A 22,441-nucleotide genomic window follows, 5' to 3' on the forward strand; every position below is an offset into this window, starting at 1 on the left:
GTTACTATAACAAACACTGACTGTATAATGTTACTATAACAGACACTGACTGCATAATGTTACTATAACAGACAAACACTGACTGCATAATGTTACTATAACAGACACTGACTGCATAATGTTACTATGACAGACACTGACTGTATAATGTTACTATAACAGACAAACACTGACTGCGTAATGTTACTATAACAGACAAACACTGACTGTATAACGTTACTATAACAAACACTGACTGTATAATGTTACTATAACAGACAAACACTGACTGTATAATGTTACTATAACAGACAAACACTGACTGTATAATGTTACTAAAACAGACAAACACTGACTGCATAATGTTACTATAACAGACACTGACTGTATAATGTTACTATAACAGACAAACACTGACTGTATAATGTTACTATAACAGACAAACACTGACTGTATAATGTTACTAAAACAGACAAACACTTACTGCATAATGTTACTATAACAGACAAACACTGACTGTATAATGTTACTATAACAAACACTGACTGTATAACGTTACTATAACAGACAAACACTGACTGTGTAATGTTACTATAACAGACAAACACTGACTGTATAATGTTACTATAACAAACACTGACTGTATAATGTTACTATAACAGACAAACACTGACTGTATAATGTTACTATAACATACAAACACTGACTGTATAATGTTACTATAACAGACAAACACTGACTGTATAATGTTACTATAACAAACACTGACTGTATAATGTTACTATAACAGACAAACACTGACTGTATAATGTTACTAAAACAGACAAACACTGACTGTATAATGTTACTATAACAGACAAACACTGACTGTATAATGTTACTATAACAAACACTGACTGTATAACGTTACTATAACAGACAAACACTGACTGTGTAATGTTACTATAACAGACAAACACTGACTGTATAATGTTACTATAACATACAAACACTGACTGTATAATGTTACTATAACAGACAAACACTGACTGTATAATGTTACTATAACAAACACTGACTGTATAATGTTACTATAACAGACAAACACTGACTGTATAATGTTACTAAAACAGACAAACACTGACTGTATAATGTTACTATAACAGACAAACACTGACTGTATAATGTTACTATAACAGACAAGCACTGACTGTATAATGTTACTATAACAAACACTGACTGTATAATGTTACTATAACAGACAAACACTGACTCTATAATGTTACTATAACAGACAAACACTGACTGTATAATGTTACTATAACAGACACTGACTGTATAATGTTACTATAACAGACAAACACTGACTGTATAATGTTACTATAACAGACACTGACTGTATAATGTTACTATAACAGACACTGACTGCATAATGTTACTATAACAGACAAACACTGACTGTATAATGTTACTATAACATACACTGACTGTATAATGTTACTATAACAGACACTGACTGTATAATGTTACTATAACAGACACTGACTGCATAATGTTACTATAACAGACAAACACTGACTGTATAATGTTACTATAACAGACACTGACTGTATAATGTTACTATAACAGACACTGACTGTATAATGTTACTATAACAGACACTGACTGCATAATGTTACTATAACAGACAAACACTGACTGTATAATGTTACTATAACAGACACTGACTGTATAATGTTACTATAACAAACACTGACTGTATAATGTTACTATAACAGACAAACACTGACTGTATAATGTTACTATAACAGACAAACACTGACTGTGTAATGTTACTATAACAGACACTGACTGCATAATGTTACTATAACAGACAACAACACTCTTTTCACACTACGCGGTTGGACTAATCCTGTGAAATGATGATAATGCCCTTTTAGTGTTAGAGCTGTTTGAAAAGACAGCCTGAAATTTCAGCCTGTTTTGGTGGGATGGAGTTTTGGCCTGCCTGGTGACATCATTAGTTAATAGACCAATAAGAGAGTTCCAACCCTCTCTGGTAATAACAGCTACTTCTCATTTGTCCCCTCCCCACTCAGACAACTCTCAGACAGTCCAAGCTAAATTCTTGCTATAGAAATTGCTATTTTTTGTCAAATTTATGACCATTTTAATTGAAAACAATCACAAGTCGGTAGTTAATTGTTACCCAGAAATTATTTGATATTGAGATGAAACAGCAACATTGGACCTTTAATCTCTGCTTCTGACCCATGACACCTCACCCCCAACAACAGACAGCTGGGGGTTAGAGCTACATTGGACCTTTAATCTCTGCTTCTGACCCATTACCTCTGACACCTCACCCCCAACAACAGACAGCTGGGGTTAGTGGTAAATGTCTCAACTACAACATCCCCATAGAAGATACATGTCTCTGTAATGACCCGTTTGGTCCAGCAGGAGGCAGCAGAGTGTCTGTTTGGGAGGAGTGAACCGCATGTCAACACCAACTGACAGGAATTAAACAACACACAATTAGAGCCCAATGAGCTAAGTCCAAGGCCGTAGAATGGAGAGCTAAGTCCAAGGCCTTAATATGGGGAGCTAAATCCAAGGCCTTAGTATGGGAGAGATAAATCCAAGGCCTTAGTATGGGGAGCTAAATCCAAGGCCTTAGTATGGGAGAGCTAAATCCAAGGCCTTAGTATGGGGGAGCTAAATTCAAGGCCTTAGTATGGGGGAGCTAAATTCAAGGCCTTAGTATGGGAGAGATAAATCCAAGGCCTTAGTATGAGGAGCTAAATCCAAGCCCTTAATATGGGGAGCTAAATCCAAGGCCTTAATATGGTGGAGCTAAATCCAAGGCCTTAATATGGTGGAGCTAAATCCAAGGCCTTAGTATGGGAGAGATAAATCCAAGGCCTTAGTATGGGGAGCTAAATCCAAGGCCTTAATATGGGGGAGCTAAATCCAAGGCCTTAATATGGGGGAGCTAAATCCAAGGCCTTAATATGGGGGAGCTAAATCCAAGGCCTTAATATGGGGGAACTAAATCCAAGGCCTCAGTATGGGGGAGCTAAATCCAAGGCCTTAGTATGGGGGAGCTAAATCCAAGCCCTTAATATGGGGAGCTAAATCCAAGGCCTTAATATGGGGGAGCTAAATCCAAGGCCTTAATATGGGGGAGCTAAAACCAAGGCCTTAGTATGGGGAGCTAAATCCAAGCCCTTAATATGGGGAGCTAAATCCAAGGCCTTAATATGGGGGAGCTAAATCCAAGGCCTCAATATGGGGGAGCTAAATCCAAGGCCTCAGTATGGGGGAGCTAAATCCAAGGCCTTAGTATGGGGGAGCTAAATCCAAGGCCTTAGTATGGGGGAGCTAAATCCAAGGCCTTAGTATGGGGGAGCTAAATCCCAGGCCTTAGTATGGGGGAGCTAAATCCAAGGCCTTAGTATGGGGGAGCTAAATCCAAGGCCTTAGTATGGGGGAGCTAAATCCAAGGCCTTAGTATGGGGGAGCTAAATCCAAGGCCTTAGTATGAGGGAGCTAAATCCAAGGCCTTAGTATGAGGGAAAATATAGGATTATTTAAAAAGAGTCTCACTTCTCTTGTTATCAGACAAGCTGATGCCTGCCACTTTAAAACACTACTGTAGTTAGGCTCTAAATAACCCACACACACATGCTTCCATAGATTTAACAGGGACTCAAACTGGATTTATAAATACTGCAGTCTACTACTAAATTATACACAGTAAAGTAAATCAAATATATGCTGAGTCTGAGCCAGTCTCCAGATCTCAACCCCATAGAAAATCTTTGGAGGGAGTTGAAAGTCCGTGTTGCCAGCAGCCCCAAAACATCACTACTCTAGAGGAGATCTGCATGGAGGAATGGGCCAAAATACCAGCAGTGTGTGAAAACCTTGTGAAGACTTACAGAAAACGTTTGACCTCTGTCATTGCCAACAAAGGGTAAATAACAAAGTATTGAGAAACTTTTGTTATTGACCAAATACTTATTTTCCACCATAATTTGCAAATAAATTCATTAAAAATCCTACAATGTGATTTTCAGGATTTTTTCTCTCTCATTTTGTCTGTCATAGTTGAAGTGTACCTATGATGAAAATTACAGGCCTCTCTCATCATTTTAAGTGGGAGAACTTTGGTGGCTGACTAAATACTTTTTTTGCCCCACTGTATATAGACATGGTGGTGGTGAATAGTAGTTAATTCAACAGGTAGATCAGGTATATAGACATGGTGGTGAATAGTAGTTAATTCAACAGGTAGATCAGGTATATAGACATGGTGGTGGTGAATAGTAGTTAATTCAACAGGTAGATCAGGTATATAGACATGGTGGTGAATAGTAGTTCATTCAACAGGTAGATCAGGTATATAGACATGGTGGTGAATAGTAGTTAATTCAACAGGTAGATCAGGTATATAGACATGGTGGTGAATAGTGAATTCAACAGTTAATCAGGTATTCTATGTGCATCCAAATTCAACAGGGGCTGAACGTAAATAGTTGTTTATAACACTGCAGTCAACTAAATGACACACAGTCAAACATTATCCTGATCGAGTTGTGTGGAGTTTTCAAATACAACATCTTAGCTGGCTGCTAGCTACAGTAAACAGTAAACACACACACAGCGTCAAGTGTCATGCCTACCCCATAACGCTAACACTGCGCGCTCTGGCGCTCTCCCTTGTTCCTCCCTCTCACTCTCCTCCTCATCTCTGGTTATTCCAAAATACAATCTCTCTATCAATTCCTCTCTCCCGACCAACAAGGTGGCATCTTTAAACTCTGCAAACTAACTCTTCACGCCTGTTAATATAACCACTATGACTAGTAAACTCCCTCTCTTGCTCTCTCTTGCTCTCCTCCCTCTTCGCTGTGAATGGATGTGTTTGCATTTTTTATGTCTCTATTATGCCATTGTTGTGTTGTTTGGTGAATGGAGCAGCCGGTAACCGGTCTACCTGAGAGGCAGAAATGGAGCAGCCGGTAACCGGTCTACCTGAGAGGCAGAAATGGAGCAGCCGGTAACCGGTCTACCTGAGAGGCAGAAATGGAGCAGCCGGTAACCGGTCTACCTGAGAGGCAGAAATGGAGCAGCCGGTAACCGGTCTACCTGAGAGGCAGAAATGGAGCAGCCGGTAACCGGTCTACCTGAGAGGCAGAAATGGAGCAGCCGGTAACCGGTCTACCTGAGAGGCAGAAATGGAGCAGCCGGTAACCGGTCTACCTGAGAGGCAGAAATGGAGCAGCCGGTAACCGGTCTACCTGAGAGGCAGAAATGGAGCAGGGTCTACCTGAGAGGCAGAAATGGAGCAGCCGGTAACCGGTCTACCTGAGAGGCAGAAATGGAGCAGCCGGTAACCGGTCTACCTGAGAGGCAGAAATGGAGCAGCCGGTAACCGGTCTACCTGAGAGGCAGAAATGGAGCAGCCGGTAACCGGTCTACCTGAGAGGCAGAAATGGAGCAGCCGGTAACCGGTCTACCTGAGAGGCAGAAATGGAGCAACCGGTAACCGGTCTAAGAGCAGCTCCGGGTCCACGAGGAGGTCGTCAAAGGTGGACTTTAACCATACTGCTCACCTTACGCCTAACCCTGAACAAATGTTTCATTGATTCCTTTTACGGTATTTTGACTTTGTACCTGTGGTAACTATTGGAATACATTTATTTTCATTGTTAGAGCGGCCACTAGAGTTTATGGTCAATATAATGAAGCAATAAGGCACGAGGGGGTGTGATATATGGCCAAAATATCACGGCTAAGCGTTGTTCTTATGCACGACTCAACGCAGAGTGCTTGGATGCAGCCCTTAGCTGTGGTATATTGGGCATATTCCACAAACCCCCAAGGTGCCTTATTGGTTTTATAAACTGGTTACCAACTCAATTAGAACAGTCAGAATACCCGTGGTATATTGGGTCATATTCCACAAACCCTGCCAATGCATTATTGGTTTTATAAACTGGTTACCAACTTTAGAAATGTGTTAGAACCAGCCAGTTTGTTATAGATAATGTGTTAGAACCACCCAGTTTGTTATAGATGTGTTAGAACCACCCGGTTTGTTATAGATAATGTGTTAGAACCACCCAGTTTGTTATAGATAATGTGTTAGAACCAGCCAGTTTGTTATAGATACTGTGTTAGAACCAGCCAGTTTGTTATAGATAATGTGTTAGAACCAGCCAGTTTGTTATAGATAATGTGTTAGAACCACCCAGTTTGTTATAGATAATGTGTTAGAACCACCCAGTTTGTTATAGATACTGTGTTAGAACCAGCCAGTTTGTTATAGATAATGTGTTAGAACCAGCCAGTTTGTTATAGATAATGTGTTAGAACCACCCAGTTTGTTATAGATAATATGTGTTAGAACCAGCCAGTTTGTTATAGATAATGTGTTAGAACCAGCCAGTTTGTTATAGATAATATGTGTTAGAACCAGCCAGTTTGTTATAGATAATGTTAGAACCAGCCAGTTTGTTATAGATAATATGTGTTAAAACCAGCCAGTTTGTTAAAGATAATATGCGTTAGAACCACCCAGTTTGTTATAGATAATGTGTTAGAACCAGCCAGTTTGTTATAGATAATATGTGTTAAAACCAGCCAGTTTGTTAAAGATAATATGCGTTAGAACCACCCAGTTTGTTATAGATAATGTGTTAGAACCAGCCAGTTTGTTATAGATAATATGTGTTAAAACCAGCCAGTTTGTTAAAGATAATATGCGTTAGAACCACCCAGTTTGTTATAGATAATGTGTTAGAACCAGCCAGTTTGTTATAGATAATATGTGTTAAAACCACCCAGTTTGTTATAATGTGTTAGAACCACCCAGTTTGTTATAGATAATGTGTTAGAACCAGCCAGTTTGTTATAGATAATGTGTTAGAACCACCCAGTTTGTTATAGATAATGTGTTAGAACCAGCCAGTTTGTTATAGATAATGTGTTAGAACCAGCCAGTTTGTTATAGATAATGTGTTAGAACCACACAGTTTGTTATAGATAATATGCGTCAGAACCACCCAGTTTGTTATAATGTGTTAGATCCACCCAGTTTGTTATAGATAATGTGCGTTAGAACCAGCGATGTATATAAACCTTGGATTGCAGATGCTATGAATTGGCCATTGAGAGGCTTTGAAGCCACCGGTCCTGTCAGTCATCTAGTGTCAATATACACGTCGTTGTTTATTAAAACCATACTGAAGGTCCGATACCTTGGAGCCATTCAGTGCTCCGGTATTTAGACTCTGAAGTCTGGGATTCAGCCTTCTGCTACAGCATATTAAACATAATGCTGAACATGACTATGTAGCTCAGAAACTAGAGACGTTTTTTAAAGAAATATCTTTAAGACATCTTTTATTCCTTGTGTTTTTACTTCGGGTTTGGTTTGGTCATCCTGTCTATTTTATCCCTCTCTGTGTACGTTTGGTCATCCTGTCTATTTTATCCCCCTCTGTGTACGTTTGGTCATCCTGTCCATTTTATCCCCCTCTGTGTACGTTTGGTCATCCTGTCTATTTTATCCCGCTCTGTGTACGTTAGGTCATCCTGTCTATTTTATACCTCTCTGTGTACGTTTGGTCATCCTGTCCATTTTATCCCTCTCTGTGTACGTTTGGTCATCCTGTCTATTTTATCCCTCTCTGTGTACGTTTGGTCATCCTGTCTATTTTATCCCTCTCTGTGTACGTTTGGTCATCCTGTCTATTTTATCCCTCTCTGTGTACGTTTGGTCATCCTGTCTATTTTATCCCTCTCTGTGTACGTTTGGTCATCCTGTCCATTTTATCCCCCTCTGTGTACGTTTGGTCATCCTGTCCATTTTATCCCCCTCTGTGTACGTTTGGTCATCCTGTCTATTTTATCCCTCTCTGTGTACGTTTGGTCATCCTGTCTATTTTATCCCTCTCTGTGTACGTTTGGTCATCCTGTCTATTTTATCCCTCTCTGTGTACGTTTGGTCATCCTGTCTATTTTATCCCTCTCTGTGTACGTTTGGTCATCCTGTCTATTTTATCCCTCTCTGTGTACGTTTGGTCATCCTGTCCATTTTATCCCTCTCTGTGTATGTTTGGTCATCCTGTCTATTTTATCCCTCTCTGTGTACGTTTGGTCATCCTGTCTATTTTATCCCTCTCTGTGTACGTTTGGTCATCCTGTCTATTTTATCCCTCTCTGTGTACGTTTGGTCATCCTGTCTATTTTATCCCTCTCTGTGTACGTTTGGTCATCCTGTCTATTTTATCCCTCTCTGTGTACGTTTGGTCATCCTGTCTATTTTATACCTCTCTGTGTACGTTTGGTCATCCTGTCTATTTTATCCCTCTCTGTGTACGTTTGGTCATCCTGTCTATTTTATCCCTCTCTGTGTACGTTTGGTCATCCTGTCTATTTTATCCCTCTCTGTGTACGTTTGGTCATCCTGTCTATTTTATCCCTCTCTGTGTACGTTTGGTCATCCTGTCTATTTTATCCCTCTCTGTGTACGTTTGGTCATCCTGTCTATTTTATCCCTCTCTGTGTACGTTTGGTCATCCTGTCTATTTTATACACTTTATCCCTTATCGTTTGGTCCCTGTCTGTTAACATTTTAATGCTCTGTGTACGTTTGGTCATCCTGTCTATTTTATCCCTCTCTGTGTACGTTTGGTCATCCTGTCTATTTTATCCCTCTCTGTGTTTTGGTCATCCTGTCTATTTTATCCCTCTCTGTGTACGTTTGGTCATCCTGTCTATTTTATCCCGCTCTGTGTACGTTTGGTCATCCTGTCTATTTTATCCCTCTCTGTGTACGTTTGGTCATCCTGTCTATTTTATCCCTCTCTGTGTACGTTTGGTCATCCTGTCTATTTTATCCCTCTCTGTGTACGTTTGGTCATCCTGTCTATTTTATCCCTCTCTGTGTACGTTTGGTCATCCTGTCTATTTTATCCCTCTCTGTGTACGTTTGGTCATCCTGTCTATTTTATCCCTCTCTGTATGTTATTTTAATGCATTAGTCTCTCAGGTTTCCCATTACTTCATTATTGTCATTAACATTTTAATGTCCAATTTAAGAAATGTACTGTTTTAATCTTTCTCACTTTGTCATTTGTGAAGCACTTTGAAACGGCCTGCCCAGTAAGGTGCTCTGTAAATAGTCTGATTTGATTCTCCAAGAGAAAAACTGTTTCATTTCTTACCTCCAGACTGAAACAGACCTCTTCAAGCGTCCAACCCTCTCGACACAACTCCTTCTGCTGCACTGTGAACCCTCCTCACCCTCAAAGACCGTTTTACATTACATTTCCCGACACACACACACTATCTGGGAGTTTAGCTGTTAATGTTCAACTAGTCAGAGGTGAAGATCACCAAAGATAATCTAAATCTATTCCTGACGCTTGTAAAGTGATTGTAAAAAAAAACATTAAAACACGATGACACCCAGAGCTTTCTATCACAAAGGGCTATCACACCTTTCAGTAATCCACTCTAGCCGCCACTCCTCTGCCGCTGGTTTAACAGGAGTAGGGTGAAGTTGCCCCGAGATGCTGATCTTGGGACAGTTTTGCCTTTTCCCCACTAATGGTTCAGGATAGGGGGAAGCTGATCCCAGATCTGTACCTAACAGGGGTGTTATGAATTTTATCTATAATGGTTCAGGATAGGGGGAAGCTGATCCCAGATCTGTACCTAACAAGGGTCAATTCGATTTGAAGGCAGTCAATTCAGGAAGTGATTTTTAATTAAACATTTCAAAAAAGGAAAAGCTTATTTAAAATAAATAAATAAATAAATAGTTTCTACTGCTCAGTTTGAGGTCATTGAGAAAATGATTTTCAAATTTTGAATTGGTTCCGGAAGTTCACCTCCTGGATTGACTGCCTTCAACACCGGCCCTTGTACCTCGGGGAAACTTCACCTTGGGACCATTTTAATGGCTGTCATTTCAATTCAACACCTCCATCTCTGCTGTCAGTCTCCTTCTGCAGACTACAGAACCTGCTGGATTGGAATTCAAAAACAAGACAAATTGCAACCAATGGAAAAACAAAACCACAGAAACAAACTGTGTCCATTTCACGTTCGTGGAATTTATTTAGTTTCCCTTGTCATTCTGGATGCGTTTAAATGTCAACAAAGTTAAAATATGTTGTTTCCTGTCCTTTTGTAACTCAGATGGCATCTGGTTCTTGATTGGTTATTTTTGTTGTTATTTCAAATGCAAAATAAGAATCAGGACTTTAGAATCTACTGTACACTGGTTCTGGATAAATCAACTTCCTGTTTTTAACTCCTCCCACCCGTCTTGTATTCCGTCCAATCAGAAGGCCCGTTTGACTAACTCGTCCCACCCCCAGCCCGTCATCGGTCCTATCCCGAAGAGCTGTTTCACTTCTTAACAATCTGGATGACGTCCTCGTGCTCCATGATGTGTGTTAGCCCCACCCGCTGAGGGTCGAACTTGGTGCTGGTGCCCTGGAACACAACAGTCACAAAATGGAGTCATGAAAGAAAGACACAGCGTTTTATAATGCAGAGGGCAAACCCAACGTCGCTAGCACGGGGTGCTGCTAACTCACCCAGACCAGGGCGTACTTGAACTGGCTGGCTAACGTTCTGTGGATCCGATGGCACTGCAGGGAGAGAGAGGGGGAGAGCGTCGTTAAGGCTTTAGCTCAGCGGGTTAACACAGTCTGGTGCCGACCACCTGGGTTCAAAGCCAGGATTGTCAGTGTGTGTGTGTTCAAGCTCACCACATGTTCTACAGAAGCTCCTCTCCTCATGATGATGGCGTCGCTGAAGTCAGGCCTCTCTGAAACAACAAGACCCACAATTCAACAGGAGACACCAGGGGTTCTATCCACACAGCGTGGGAGACGCCAGGGGTTCTATCCACACAGCGTGGGAGACGCCAGGGGTTCTATCCACACAGCGTGGGAGACGCCAGGGGTTCCGTCCACACAGCGTGGGAGACGCCAGGGGTTCCGTCCACACAGCGTGGGAGACGCCAGGGGTTCTACCCACACAGCGTGGGAGACACCAGGGGTTCCATCCACACAGCGTGGGAGACACCAGGGGTTCTATCCACACAGCGTGGGAGACACCAGGGGTTCTATCCACACAGCGTGGGAGACACCAGGGGTTCTATCCACACAGCGTGGGAGACACCAGGGGTTCTACACACAGCGTGGGAGACACCAGGGGTTCCATCCACACAGCGTGGGAGACACCAGGGGTTCTATCCACACAGCGTGGGAGACACCAGGGGTTCCATCCACACAGCGTGGGAGACACCCGGGGTTCCATCCACACAGCGTGGGAGACACCAGGGGTTCTATCCACACAGCGTGGGAGACACCAGGGGTTCTATCCACACAGCGTGGGAGACACCAGGGGTTCTACACACCGCGTGGGAGATACCAGGGGTTCTACACACAGCGTGGGAGATACCAGGGGTTCTACACACAGCGTGGGAGATACCAGGGGTTCTACACACAGCGTGGGAGAGTGTGTGTTTACGATTGGATTGCTGTGTGTGTGTGTGTGTGTGTGTGTGTGTGTGTGTGTGTGTGTGTGTGTGTCTGTGTGAGTGAGTGTGTGTCCATTTCTGAATTCTCCTGCATCCTAAATAGTAGGCAGTATACGGGGGTTTGGGGGGGGTGTACCTCCTCTCTTCTTTGTGTAAAGACAGATGAGCGCCAGGTATTCCCACAGCCTCTCTAACAGGAAGTCCAGGTTCAGCTTCATCCCACAGCTAACAGAGAGGAGACAGTCAGACAGAGACAGTCCGACAGACAGACAGAGAGGAGACAGTCAGACAGAGACAGTCAGACAGAGAGACAGACAGACACAGAGGAGACAGACAGACAGAGAGACCGTCAGACACAGAGGAGCCAGTCAGACACAGAGGAGCCAGTCAGACACAGAGGAGACAGTCAGACAGAGAGGAGACAGTCAGACAGAGAGGAGACAGTCAGACAGAGAGGAGACAGTCAGACAGAGAGGAGACAGTCAGACAGAGGAGACAGTCAGACACAGAGGAGACAGTCAGACACAGAGGAGACAGTCAGACACAGAGGAGACAGTCAGACACAGAGGAGACAGTCAGACACAGAGGAGACAGTCAGAGACAACACAGACAGACAGAGAGGAGACAGACAGACACAGAGGAGACAGACAGACACAGAGGAGACAGTCAGACAGAGAGGAGACAGTCAGACAGAGAGGAGACAGACAGGCAGACAGTCAGACAGAGAGGAGACAGTTCGACAGAGAGGACAGTCAGACACAGAGGAGACAGACAGACACAGAGACAGTCAGACACAGAGGAGACAGAGAGACAGTCAGACACAGAGGAGTCAGACAGACAGACAGAGAGACAGTCAGACAGAGACGAGACAGTCAGACAGAGACGAGACAGTCAGACAGAGACGAGACAGTCAGACAGAGACGAGACAGTCAGACAGAGGAGAGACAGTCAGACAGAGGAGAGACAGTCAGACAGAGGAGAGACAGTCAGACAGAGGAGAGACAGTCAGACAGAGAGGAGTCAGTCAGACAGAGACAACACAGTCAGACAGAGGAGAGACAGTCAGACAGAGAGACAGTCAGAGACAACACAGTGACAACACAGTCAGACAGAGAGGAGACAGTCAGACAGAGAGGAGACAGTCAGACAGAGACGAGACAGTCAGACAGAGACGAGACAGTCAGACAGAGACGAGACAGTCAGACACAGAGGAGACAGTCAGACACAGAGGAGACAGTCAGACACAGAGGAGACAGTCAGACACAGAGGAGACAGTCAGACACAGAGGAGACAGTCAGACACAGAGGAGACAGTCAGACACAGAGGAGACAGTCAGACAGAGAGGAGACAGTCAGAGAGACAGTCAGACACAGAGGAGACAGACAGGCAGACAGTCAGACAGAGAGGAGACAGTTGGATAGAGAGGAGACAGTCAGACACAGAGGAGACAGACAGACACAGAGACAGTCAGACACAGAGGAGACAGTCAGACACAGAGGAGACAGACAGACAGACAGAGAGACAACACAGACAGACAGAGAGAGAGGAGACAGTCAGACAGAGACAACACAGTCAGACAGAAGAGAGAGTCAGACAGAGACAACACAGTCAGACAGAAGAGAGAGTCAGACAGAGACGAGACAGTCAGACAGAGACGAGACAGTCAGACAGAGACGAGACAGTCAGACAGAGGAGAGACAGTCAGACAGAGGAGAGACAGTCAGACAGAGACAACACAGTCAGACAGAGGAGAGACAGTCAGACAGAGAGGAGACAGTCAGACAGAGAGGAGACAGTCAGACAGAGAGGAGACAGTCAGACAGAGAGGAGACAGTCAGACAGAGAGGAGACAGTCAGACAGAGAGGAGACAGTCAGACAGAGAGACAGTCAGACAGAGACACAGTCAGACAGAGACAGTCAGACAGAGAGACAGTCAGACAGAGAGACAGTCAGACAGAGAGACAGTCAGACAGAGAGACAGTCAGACAGAGACGAGACAGTCAGACAGAGAGACAGTCAGACAGAGACGAGACAGTCAGACAGAGAGACAGTCAGACAGAGAGACAGTCAGACAGAGAGACAGTCAGACAGAGACAGTCAGACAGAGAGACAGTCAGACAGAGAGACAGTCAGACAGAGAGACAGTCAGACAGAGAGACAGTCAGACAGGGTAGTTTCTGACCTGATGACGACGCTGTGGGGTTCGTGGGCCAGCCTGTCCACCTCCTCTATAGAGATCTGATCCACCTTGTTGTACACCTACACACACACACGACTACATATTCATTGTGGACTGGTACAGAACAGGTACGTATAAACATAGAGCTTGATCATAGATCAGGTACATATAAACATAGAGCTAGATCATAGATCAGGTATGTATGTATAAACATAGAGCAAGATCATAGATCAGTTACGTATAAACAGAGCTAGATCATAGATCAGGTAGGTACGTATAAACAGAGCAAGATCATAGATCAGGTAGGTACGTATAAACATAGAGCTAGATCATAGATCAGGTACGTACGTATAAACAGAGCTAGGTCATAGATTAGGTAGGTACGTATAAACAGAGCAAGATCATAGATCAGGTAGGTACGTATAAACATAGAGCTAGATCATAGATCAGGTACGTACGTATAAACATAGAGCTAGATCATAGATCAGGTACGTACGTATAAACAGAGCTAGATCATAGATCAGGTATGTACGTATAAACATAGCGCTAGAACATAGATCAGATACGTACGTATAAACATAGCGCTAGAACATAGATCAGATACGTACGTATAAACATAGCGCTAGAACATAGATCAGATACGTACGTATAAACCTAGCGCTAGAACGTAGATCAGATACGTACGTATAAACAGGGCATGTAAACTCGGTTCCCAACAATGACGTCGATGAAGTCATCAGGAGTGCTGTCTTCTCGGAACAGAACCTCCGCATTGAAGATTTCTGAGGTGGATCGTTAAGGTTCTACCTACTGTTCTGAGGTGGATCACTAGGTTCTACCTACTGTTCTGAGTTGGATCACTAGGTTCAACCTACTGTTCTGAGTTGGATCACTAGGTTCAACCTACTGTTCTGAGGTGGATCACTAGGTTCTACCTACTGTTCTGAGGAGGATCACTAGGTTCTACCTACTGTTCTGAGGTGGATCACTAGGTTCTACCTACTGTTCTGAGGAGGATCACTAGGTTCTACCTACTGTTCTGAGGTGGATCACTAGGTTCTACCTACTGTTCTGAGGAGGATCATTAGGTTCTACCTACTGTTCTGAGGTGGATCATTAGGTTCTACCTACTGTTCTGAGGTGGATCACTAGGTTCTACCGACTGTTCTGAGGTGGATCACTAGGTTCTACCTACTGTTCTGAGGTGGATCACTAGGTTCAACCTACTGTTGTGAGGTGGATCACTAGGTTCTACCTACTGTTCTGAGGTGGATCACTAGGTTCAACCTACTGTTCTGAGGTGGATCACTAGGTTCAACCTACTGTTCTGAGTTGGATCACTAGGTTCTACCTACTGTTCTGAGGTGGATCACTAGGTTCTACCTACTGTTCTGAGGTGGATCATTAGGTTCAACCTACCGTTCTGAGGTGGATCATTAGGTTCAACCTACCGTTCTGAGTTGGATCACTAGGTTCTACCTACCGTTCTGAGTTGGATCACTAGGTTCTACCTACCGTTCTGAGGTGGATCACTAGGTTCTACCTACTGTTCTGAGGTGGATCACTAGGTTCTACCTACTGTTCTGAGGTGGATCACTAGGTTCTACCTACTGTTCTGAGGTGGATCACTAGGTTCTACCTACTGTTCTGAGGTGGATCACTAGGTTCTACCTACTGTTCTGAGGTGGATCGTTAAGGTTCTACCCACTGTTCTGAGTTGGATCACTAGGTTCAACCTACTGTTCTGAGGAGGATCACTAGGTTCTACCTACTGTTCTGAGGTGGATCACTAGGTTCAACCTACTGTTCTGAGGTGGATCACTAGGTTCAACCTACTGTTCTGAGTTGGATCACTAGGTTCAACCTACCGTTCTGAGTTGGATCACTAGGTTCTACCTACCGTTCTGAGTTGGATCACTAGGTTCTACCTACCGTTCTGAGGTGGATCACTAGGTTCTACCTACTGTTCTGAGTTGGATCACTAGGTTCAACCTACTGTTCTGAGGTGGATCACTAGGTTCTACCTACTGTTCTGAGGTGGATCACTAGGTTCTACCTACTGTTCTGAGGTGGATCACTAGGTTCTACCTACTGTTCTGAGGTGGATCACTAGGTTCAACCTACTGTTCTGAGGAGGATCATTAGGTTCTACCTACTGTTCTGAGGTGGATCATTAGGTTCTACCTACTGTTCTGAGGTGGATCATTAGGTTCTACCTACTGTTCTGAGGTGGATCACTAGGTTCTACCGACTGTTCTGAGGTGGATCACTAGGTTCTACCTACTGTTCTGAGGTGGATCACTAGGTTCTACCTACTGTTCTGAGTTGGATCACTAGGTTCAACCTACTGTTCTGAGGTGGATCACTAGGTTCTACCTACTGTTCTGAGGTGGATCACTAGGTTCTACCTACTGTTCTGAGGTGGATCACTAGGTTCAACCTACTGTTCTGAGTTGGATCACTAGGTTCAAACTACTGTTCTGAGTTGGATCACTAGGTTCTACCTACTGTTCTGAGGTGGATCACTAGGTTCAACCTACTGTTCTGAGGTGGATCACTAGGTTCTACCTACTGTTCTGAGTTGGATCACTAGGTTCAACCTACTGTTCTGAGGTGGATCGTTAAGGTTCTACCTACTGTTCTGAGGTGGATCATTAGGTTCTACCTACTGTTCTGAGGTGGATCACTAGGTTCTACCTACTGTTCTGAGGTGGATCACTAGGTTCTACCTACTGTTCTGAGTTGGATCACTAGGTTCTACCTACTGTTCTGAGTTGGAAGTCGCTCTGGATAAGAGCGTCTGCTAAATGACTTTGTAAATGTAAATGTTGGATCACTAGGTTCAACCTACTGTTCTGAGTTGGATCACTAGGTTCTACCTAACGTTCTGAGGTGGATCATTAGGTTCAACCTACCGTTCTGAGTTGGATCACTAGGTTCTACCTACCGTTCTGAGTTGGATCACTAGGTTCTACCTAACGTTCTGAGGTGGATCACTAGGTTCTACCTACCGTTCTGAGGTGGATCACTAGGTTCTACCTACTGTTCTGAGGTGGATCACTAGGTTCTACCTACTGTTCTGAAGTGGATCACTAGGTTCAACCTACTGTTCTGAGGTGGATCACTAGGTTCTACCTACTGTTCTGAGTTGGATCACTAGGTTCAACCTACTGTTCTGAGGTGGATCGTTAAGGTTCTACCTACTGTTCTGAGGTGGATCATTAGGTTCTACCGACTGTTCTGAGGTGGATCACTAGGTTCTACCTACTGTTCTGAGGTGGATCACTAGGTTCTACCTACTGTTCTGAGTTGGATCACTAGGTTCTACCTACTGTTCTGAGGTGGATCATTAGGTTCTACCTACTGTTCTGAGTTGGATCACTAGGTTCTACCTACTGTTCTGAGGTGGATCACTAGGTTCTACCTACTGTTCTGAGGTGGATCACTAGGTTCTACCTACTGTTCTGAGGTGGATCACTAGGTTCTACCTACTGTTCTGAGTTGGATCATTAGGTTCTACCTACTGTTCTGAGGTGGATCACTAGGTTCTACCTACTGTTCTGAGGTGGATCACTAGGTTCTACCTACTGTTCTGAGGTGGATCACTAGGTTCTACCTACTGTTCTGAGTTGGATCATTAGGTTCTACCTACTGTTCTGAGGTGGATCACTAGGTTCTACCTACTGTTCTGAGTTGGATCACTAGGTTCAACCTACTGTTCTGAGGTGTATCGTTAAGGTTCTACCTACTGTTCTGAGGTGGATCACTAGGTTCTACCTACTGTTCTGAGGTGGATCACTAGGTTCTACCTACTGTTCTGAGGTGGATCATTAGGTTCTACCTACTGTTCTGAGGTGGATCACTAGGTTCTACCTACTGTTCTGAGGTGGATCACTAGGTTCTACCTACTGTTCTGAGTTGGATCATTAGGTTCTACCTACTGTTCTGAGGTGGATCACTAGGTTCTACCTACTGTTCTGAGGTGGATCATTAGGTTCTACCTACTGTTCTGAGGTGGATCACTAGGTTCTACCTACTGTTCTGAGGTGGATCACTAGGTTCTACCTACTGTTCTGAGTTGGATCATTAGGTTCTACCTACTGTTCTGAGGTGGATCACTAGGTTCTACCTACTGTTCTGAGTTGGATCACTAGGTTCAACCTACTGTTCTGAGGTGGATCGTTAAGGTTCTACCTACTGTTCTGAGGTGGATCATTAGGTTCTACCTACTGTTCTGAGGTGGATCACTAGGTTCTACCTACTGTTCTGAGGTGGATCACTAGGTTCTACCTACTGTTCTGAGTTGGATCACTAGGTTCTACCTACTGTTCTGAGTTGGAAGTCGCTCTGGATAAGAGCGTCTGCTAAATGACTTAAATGTAAATGTAAATGTTGGATCACTAGGTTCAACCTACTGTTCTGAGTTGGATCACTAGGTTCTACCTACCGTTCTGAGGTGGATCATTAGGTTCAACCTACCGTTCTGAGTTGGATCACTAGGTTCTACCTACCGTTCTGAGTTGGATCACTAGGTTCTACCTACCGTTCTGAGGTGGATCACTAGGTTCTACCTACCGTTCTGAGGTGGATCACTAGGTTCTACCTACTGTTCTGAGGTGGATCACTAGGTTCTACCTACTGTTCTGAAGTGGATCACTAGGTTCAACCTACTGTTCTGAGGTGGATCACTAGGTTCTACCTACTGTTCTGAGTTGGATCACTAGGTTCAACCTACTGTTCTGAGGTGGATCGTTAAGGTTCTACCTACTGTTCTGAGGTGGATCATTAGGTTCTACCGACTGTTCTGAGGTGGATCACTAGGTTCTACCTACTGTTCTGAGGTGGATCACTAGGTTCTACCTACTGTTCTGAGTTGGATCACTAGGTTCTACCTACTGTTCTGAGGTGGATCATTAGGTTCTACCTACTGTTCTGAGTTGGATCACTAGGTTCTACCTACTGTTCTGAGGTGGATCACTAGGTTCTACCTACTGTTCTGAGGTGGATCACTAGGTTCTACCTACTGTTCTGAGGTGGATCACTAGGTTCTACCTACTGTTCTGAGTTGGATCATTAGGTTCTACCTACTGTTCTGAGGTGGATCACTAGGTTCTACCTACTGTTCTGAGGTGGATCACTAGGTTCTACCTACTGTTCTGAGGTGGATCACTAGGTTCTACCTACTGTTCTGAGTTGGATCATTAGGTTCTACCTACTGTTCTGAGGTGGATCACTAGGTTCTACCTACTGTTCTGAGTTGGATCACTAGGTTCAACCTACTGTTCTGAGGTGTATCGTTAAGGTTCTGTACCTACTGTTCTGAGGTGGATCACTAGGTTCTACCTACTGTTCTGAGGTGGATCACTGGTTCTACCTACTGTTCTGAGGTGGATCATTAGGTTCTACCTACTGTTCTGAGGTGGATCACTAGGTTCTACCTACTGTTCTGAGGTGGATCACTAGGTTCTACCTACTGTTCTGAGTTGGATCATTAGGTTCTACCTACTGTTCTGAGGTGGATCACTAGGTTCTACCTACTGTTCTGAGGTGTATCGTTAAGGTTCAACGTACTGTTCTGAGGTGTATCGTTAAGGTTCTACCTACTGTTCTGAGGTGGATCACTAGGTTCAACCTACTGTTCTGAGGTGGATCACTAGGTTCTACCGACTGTTCTGAGGTGGATCGTTAAGGTTCTGTGCTGGTATTGTGTCTGTATGTCAGAAGGATGCTGTGCTTAGTGGTGTCTGTAGTTAGTGATGTTGTGTCTGTGTTGAGTGGTGTCTGTAGTTGGTGATATTGTGTCTGTAGTTAGTAGTGGTATTGTGTCTGTAGTTAGTAGTGGTATTGTGTCTGTAGTTGGTGATATTGTGTCTGTAGTTAGTAGTGGTATTGTGTCTGTAGTTGGTGGTATTGTGTCTGTAGTTAGTGGTGGTATTGTGTCTGTAGTTAGTGGTGGTATTGTGTCTGTAGTCAGTTGGTGGTATTGGTGTCTGTAGTCAGTTGGTGGTATTGGTGTCTGTAGTCAGTTGGTGATGTTGGTGTCTGTAGTCAGTTGGTGATGTTGGTGTCTGTAGTCAGTTGGTGTCTGTAGTCAGTTGGTGATGTTGGTGTCTGTCGTTGGTGGTGGTGGTGTCTGTCGTTGGTGGTGGTGGTGTCTGTCGTTGGTGGTGGTGGTGTCTGTCGTTGGTGGTGGTGGTGTCTGTCGTTGGTGGTGGTGGTGTCTGTCGTTGGTGGTGGTGGTGTCTGTCGTTGGTGGTGGTGTCTGTCAAACACATGGTGGTGGTGGTGTCTGTCGTTGGTGGTGGTGGTGTCTGTCGTTGGTGGTGGTGGTGTCTGTCGTTAGTGGCGTCTGTCGTTAGTGGCGTCTGTAGTCAGTGGCGTCTGTAGTCAGTGGCGTCTGTAGGTAGTGGCGTCTGTATCTAGTGGCGTCTGTAGGTAGTGGCGTCTGTAGGTAGTGGCGTCTGTAGGTAGTGGCGTCTGTATCTAGTGGCGTCTGTATCTAGTGGCGTCTGTACCTCGAACTGTACCTGTGAAACGTCTGTACCTGTTGTGGCGTCTGTACCATGTGGCGTCCATACCTCGTGTTGTTGTCTGTACCTCGTGGCGTCTGTACCTCGTGGCGTCTGTACCTCGTGGCGTCTGTACCTCGTGGCGTCTGTACCTCGTGGCGTCTGTACCATCAAACACGTCTGTACCTCGTACCGTCTGTACCTCGTGGCGTCTGTACCTCGTCAAACACGTCTGTACCTCCATTGGCGTCTGTACCTCGTGGCGTCTGTACCTCGTGGCGTCTGTACCTAGTGGCGTCTGTACCTAGTGGCGTCTGTACCTAGTGGCGTCTGTACCTACGTGGCGTCTGTACCTCGTACGTCTGTACCTCGTGGCGTCTGTACCTCGTGGCGTCTGTACCTCGTGGCGTCTGTACCTCGTGGCGTCTGTATCTCGTGGCGTCTGTATCTCGTGGCGTCTGTATCTCGTGGCGTCTGTATCTCGTGGCGTCTGTATCTCGTGGCGTCTGTATCTCGTGGCGTCTGTATCTCGTTGGCGTCTGTATCTAGTGTTGTCTGTATCTCAAACACATGGCGTCTGTATCTCGTCAAACGTCTGTATCTCGTGGCGTCTGTATCTCGTGGCGTCTGTACCTAGTGGCGTCTGTACCTAGTGGCGTCTGTACCTAGTGGCGTCTGTACCTAGTGGCGTCTGTACCTAGTGGCGTCTGTATCTACCATCAAACGTCTGTTGTCAGAAGGATACTGTATTCATGGAGGATCAGCTGGACCAGTTTCTCAGAACACATCGTCAGGGGAACCATGGAGTTATAGGACAAACCCCCTCCTTTCTTGGGCTGAACACAAACACACAGTTGTCACATTACTACAGACCAGCATCAAACACATGTTGTTGAAACCTACCATCAAACACATGTTGTTGAAACCTACCATCAAACACATGTTGTTGAAACCTACCATCATACACATGCTGTTGAAACCTACCATCATACACATGTTGTTGAAACCTACCATCAAACACATGTTGTTGAAACCTACCATCATACACATGTTGAATACTACCATCATACACATGTTGTTGAAACCTACCATCATACACATGCTGTTGAAACCTACCATCATACACATGTTGTTGAAACCTACCATCAAACACATGTTGTTGAAACCTACCATCAAACACATGCTGTTGAAACCTACCATCAAACACATGCTGTTGAAACCTACCATCAAACACATGTTGTTGAAACCTACCATCAAACACATGTTGTTGAAACCTACCATCATACACATGTTGTTAAAACCTACCATCAAACACATGTTGTTGAAAACTACCATCAAACACATGTTGTTGAAACCTACCATCAAACACATGTTGTTGAAAACTACCATCAAACACGTTGTTGAATCCTACCATCAAACACATGTTGAAACCTACCATCATACACGTTGTTGAAACCTACCATCAAACACATGTTGAATACTACCATCATACACATGCTGTTGAAACCTACCATTTACATTTACATTTAACATGTTGTTGAAACCTACCATCAAACACAGAGCGAAACTTACAAAACACATGTTGAATTCACCTTCTGACATCCAGTGGAACAGCCACTTTACAATAGTGCATCTAAGTCAAACACAAGGGGGGGGAAACCTGATCAAACACATGTTGATTACTTAAACCTATCCTAAACACATGTATACCATCAAACACATGTTGTTGAAACCTACCATCAAACACATGTTGAATACTACCATCATACACATGCTGTTGAAACCTACCATCATACACATGTTGTTGAAACCTACCATCAAACACATGTTGTTGAAACCTACCATCAAACACATGTTGTTGAAACCTACCATCAAACACATGTTGAATACTACCATCATACACATGTTGTTGAAACCTACCATCAAACACATGTTGTTGAAACCTACCATCAAACACATGTTGTTAAAACCTACCATCAAACACATGTTGTTGAAAACTACCATCATACACATGTTGTTGAAACCTACCATCAAACACATGTTGTTGAAAACTACCATCATACACATGTTGTTGAAACCTACCATCATACACATGTTGTTGAAAACTACCATCAAACACATGTTGTTGAAACCTACCATCAAACACATGTTGTTGAAACCTACCATCAAACACATGCTGTTGAAACCTACCATCAAACACATGTTGAAACCTACCATCATAC

The 22,441-nt window shown here is 43.9% G+C and overlaps 1 protein-coding gene across 2 annotated transcripts in view; it reads right to left on the minus strand.

The window, feature by feature from the left end:
- Positions 1 to 10,071: 10,071 nt before the first annotated feature.
- Positions 10,072 to 22,441, minus strand: part of drg2 (developmentally regulated GTP binding protein 2) — a 57,545-nt gene continuing 45,175 nt past the window's right edge. For both annotated transcript variants that reach the window (XM_064962156.1, XM_064962155.1), the window contains exons 8-14: positions 20,965 to 21,055; positions 14,395 to 14,492; positions 13,714 to 13,790; positions 11,667 to 11,755; positions 10,755 to 10,813; positions 10,581 to 10,634; positions 10,072 to 10,476 (exon numbers count right to left, since the gene is read on the minus strand). In XM_064962156.1, the coding sequence (XP_064818228.1) occupies positions 10,390 to 10,476; positions 10,581 to 10,634; positions 10,755 to 10,813; positions 11,667 to 11,755; positions 13,714 to 13,790; positions 14,395 to 14,492; positions 20,965 to 21,055 (555 nt within the window). In that variant the 3' untranslated portion in view covers positions 10,072 to 10,389. The remainder of the gene's footprint in view (positions 10,477 to 10,580; positions 10,635 to 10,754; positions 10,814 to 11,666; positions 11,756 to 13,713; positions 13,791 to 14,394; positions 14,493 to 20,964; positions 21,056 to 22,441) is intronic.

The sequence above is a fragment of the Oncorhynchus masou genome, unplaced genomic scaffold (assembly GCF_036934945.1).
Source record: "Oncorhynchus masou masou isolate Uvic2021 unplaced genomic scaffold, UVic_Omas_1.1 unplaced_scaffold_506, whole genome shotgun sequence".
In the NCBI taxonomy this organism is placed as follows: Eukaryota; Metazoa; Chordata; class Actinopteri; order Salmoniformes; family Salmonidae; genus Oncorhynchus; species Oncorhynchus masou.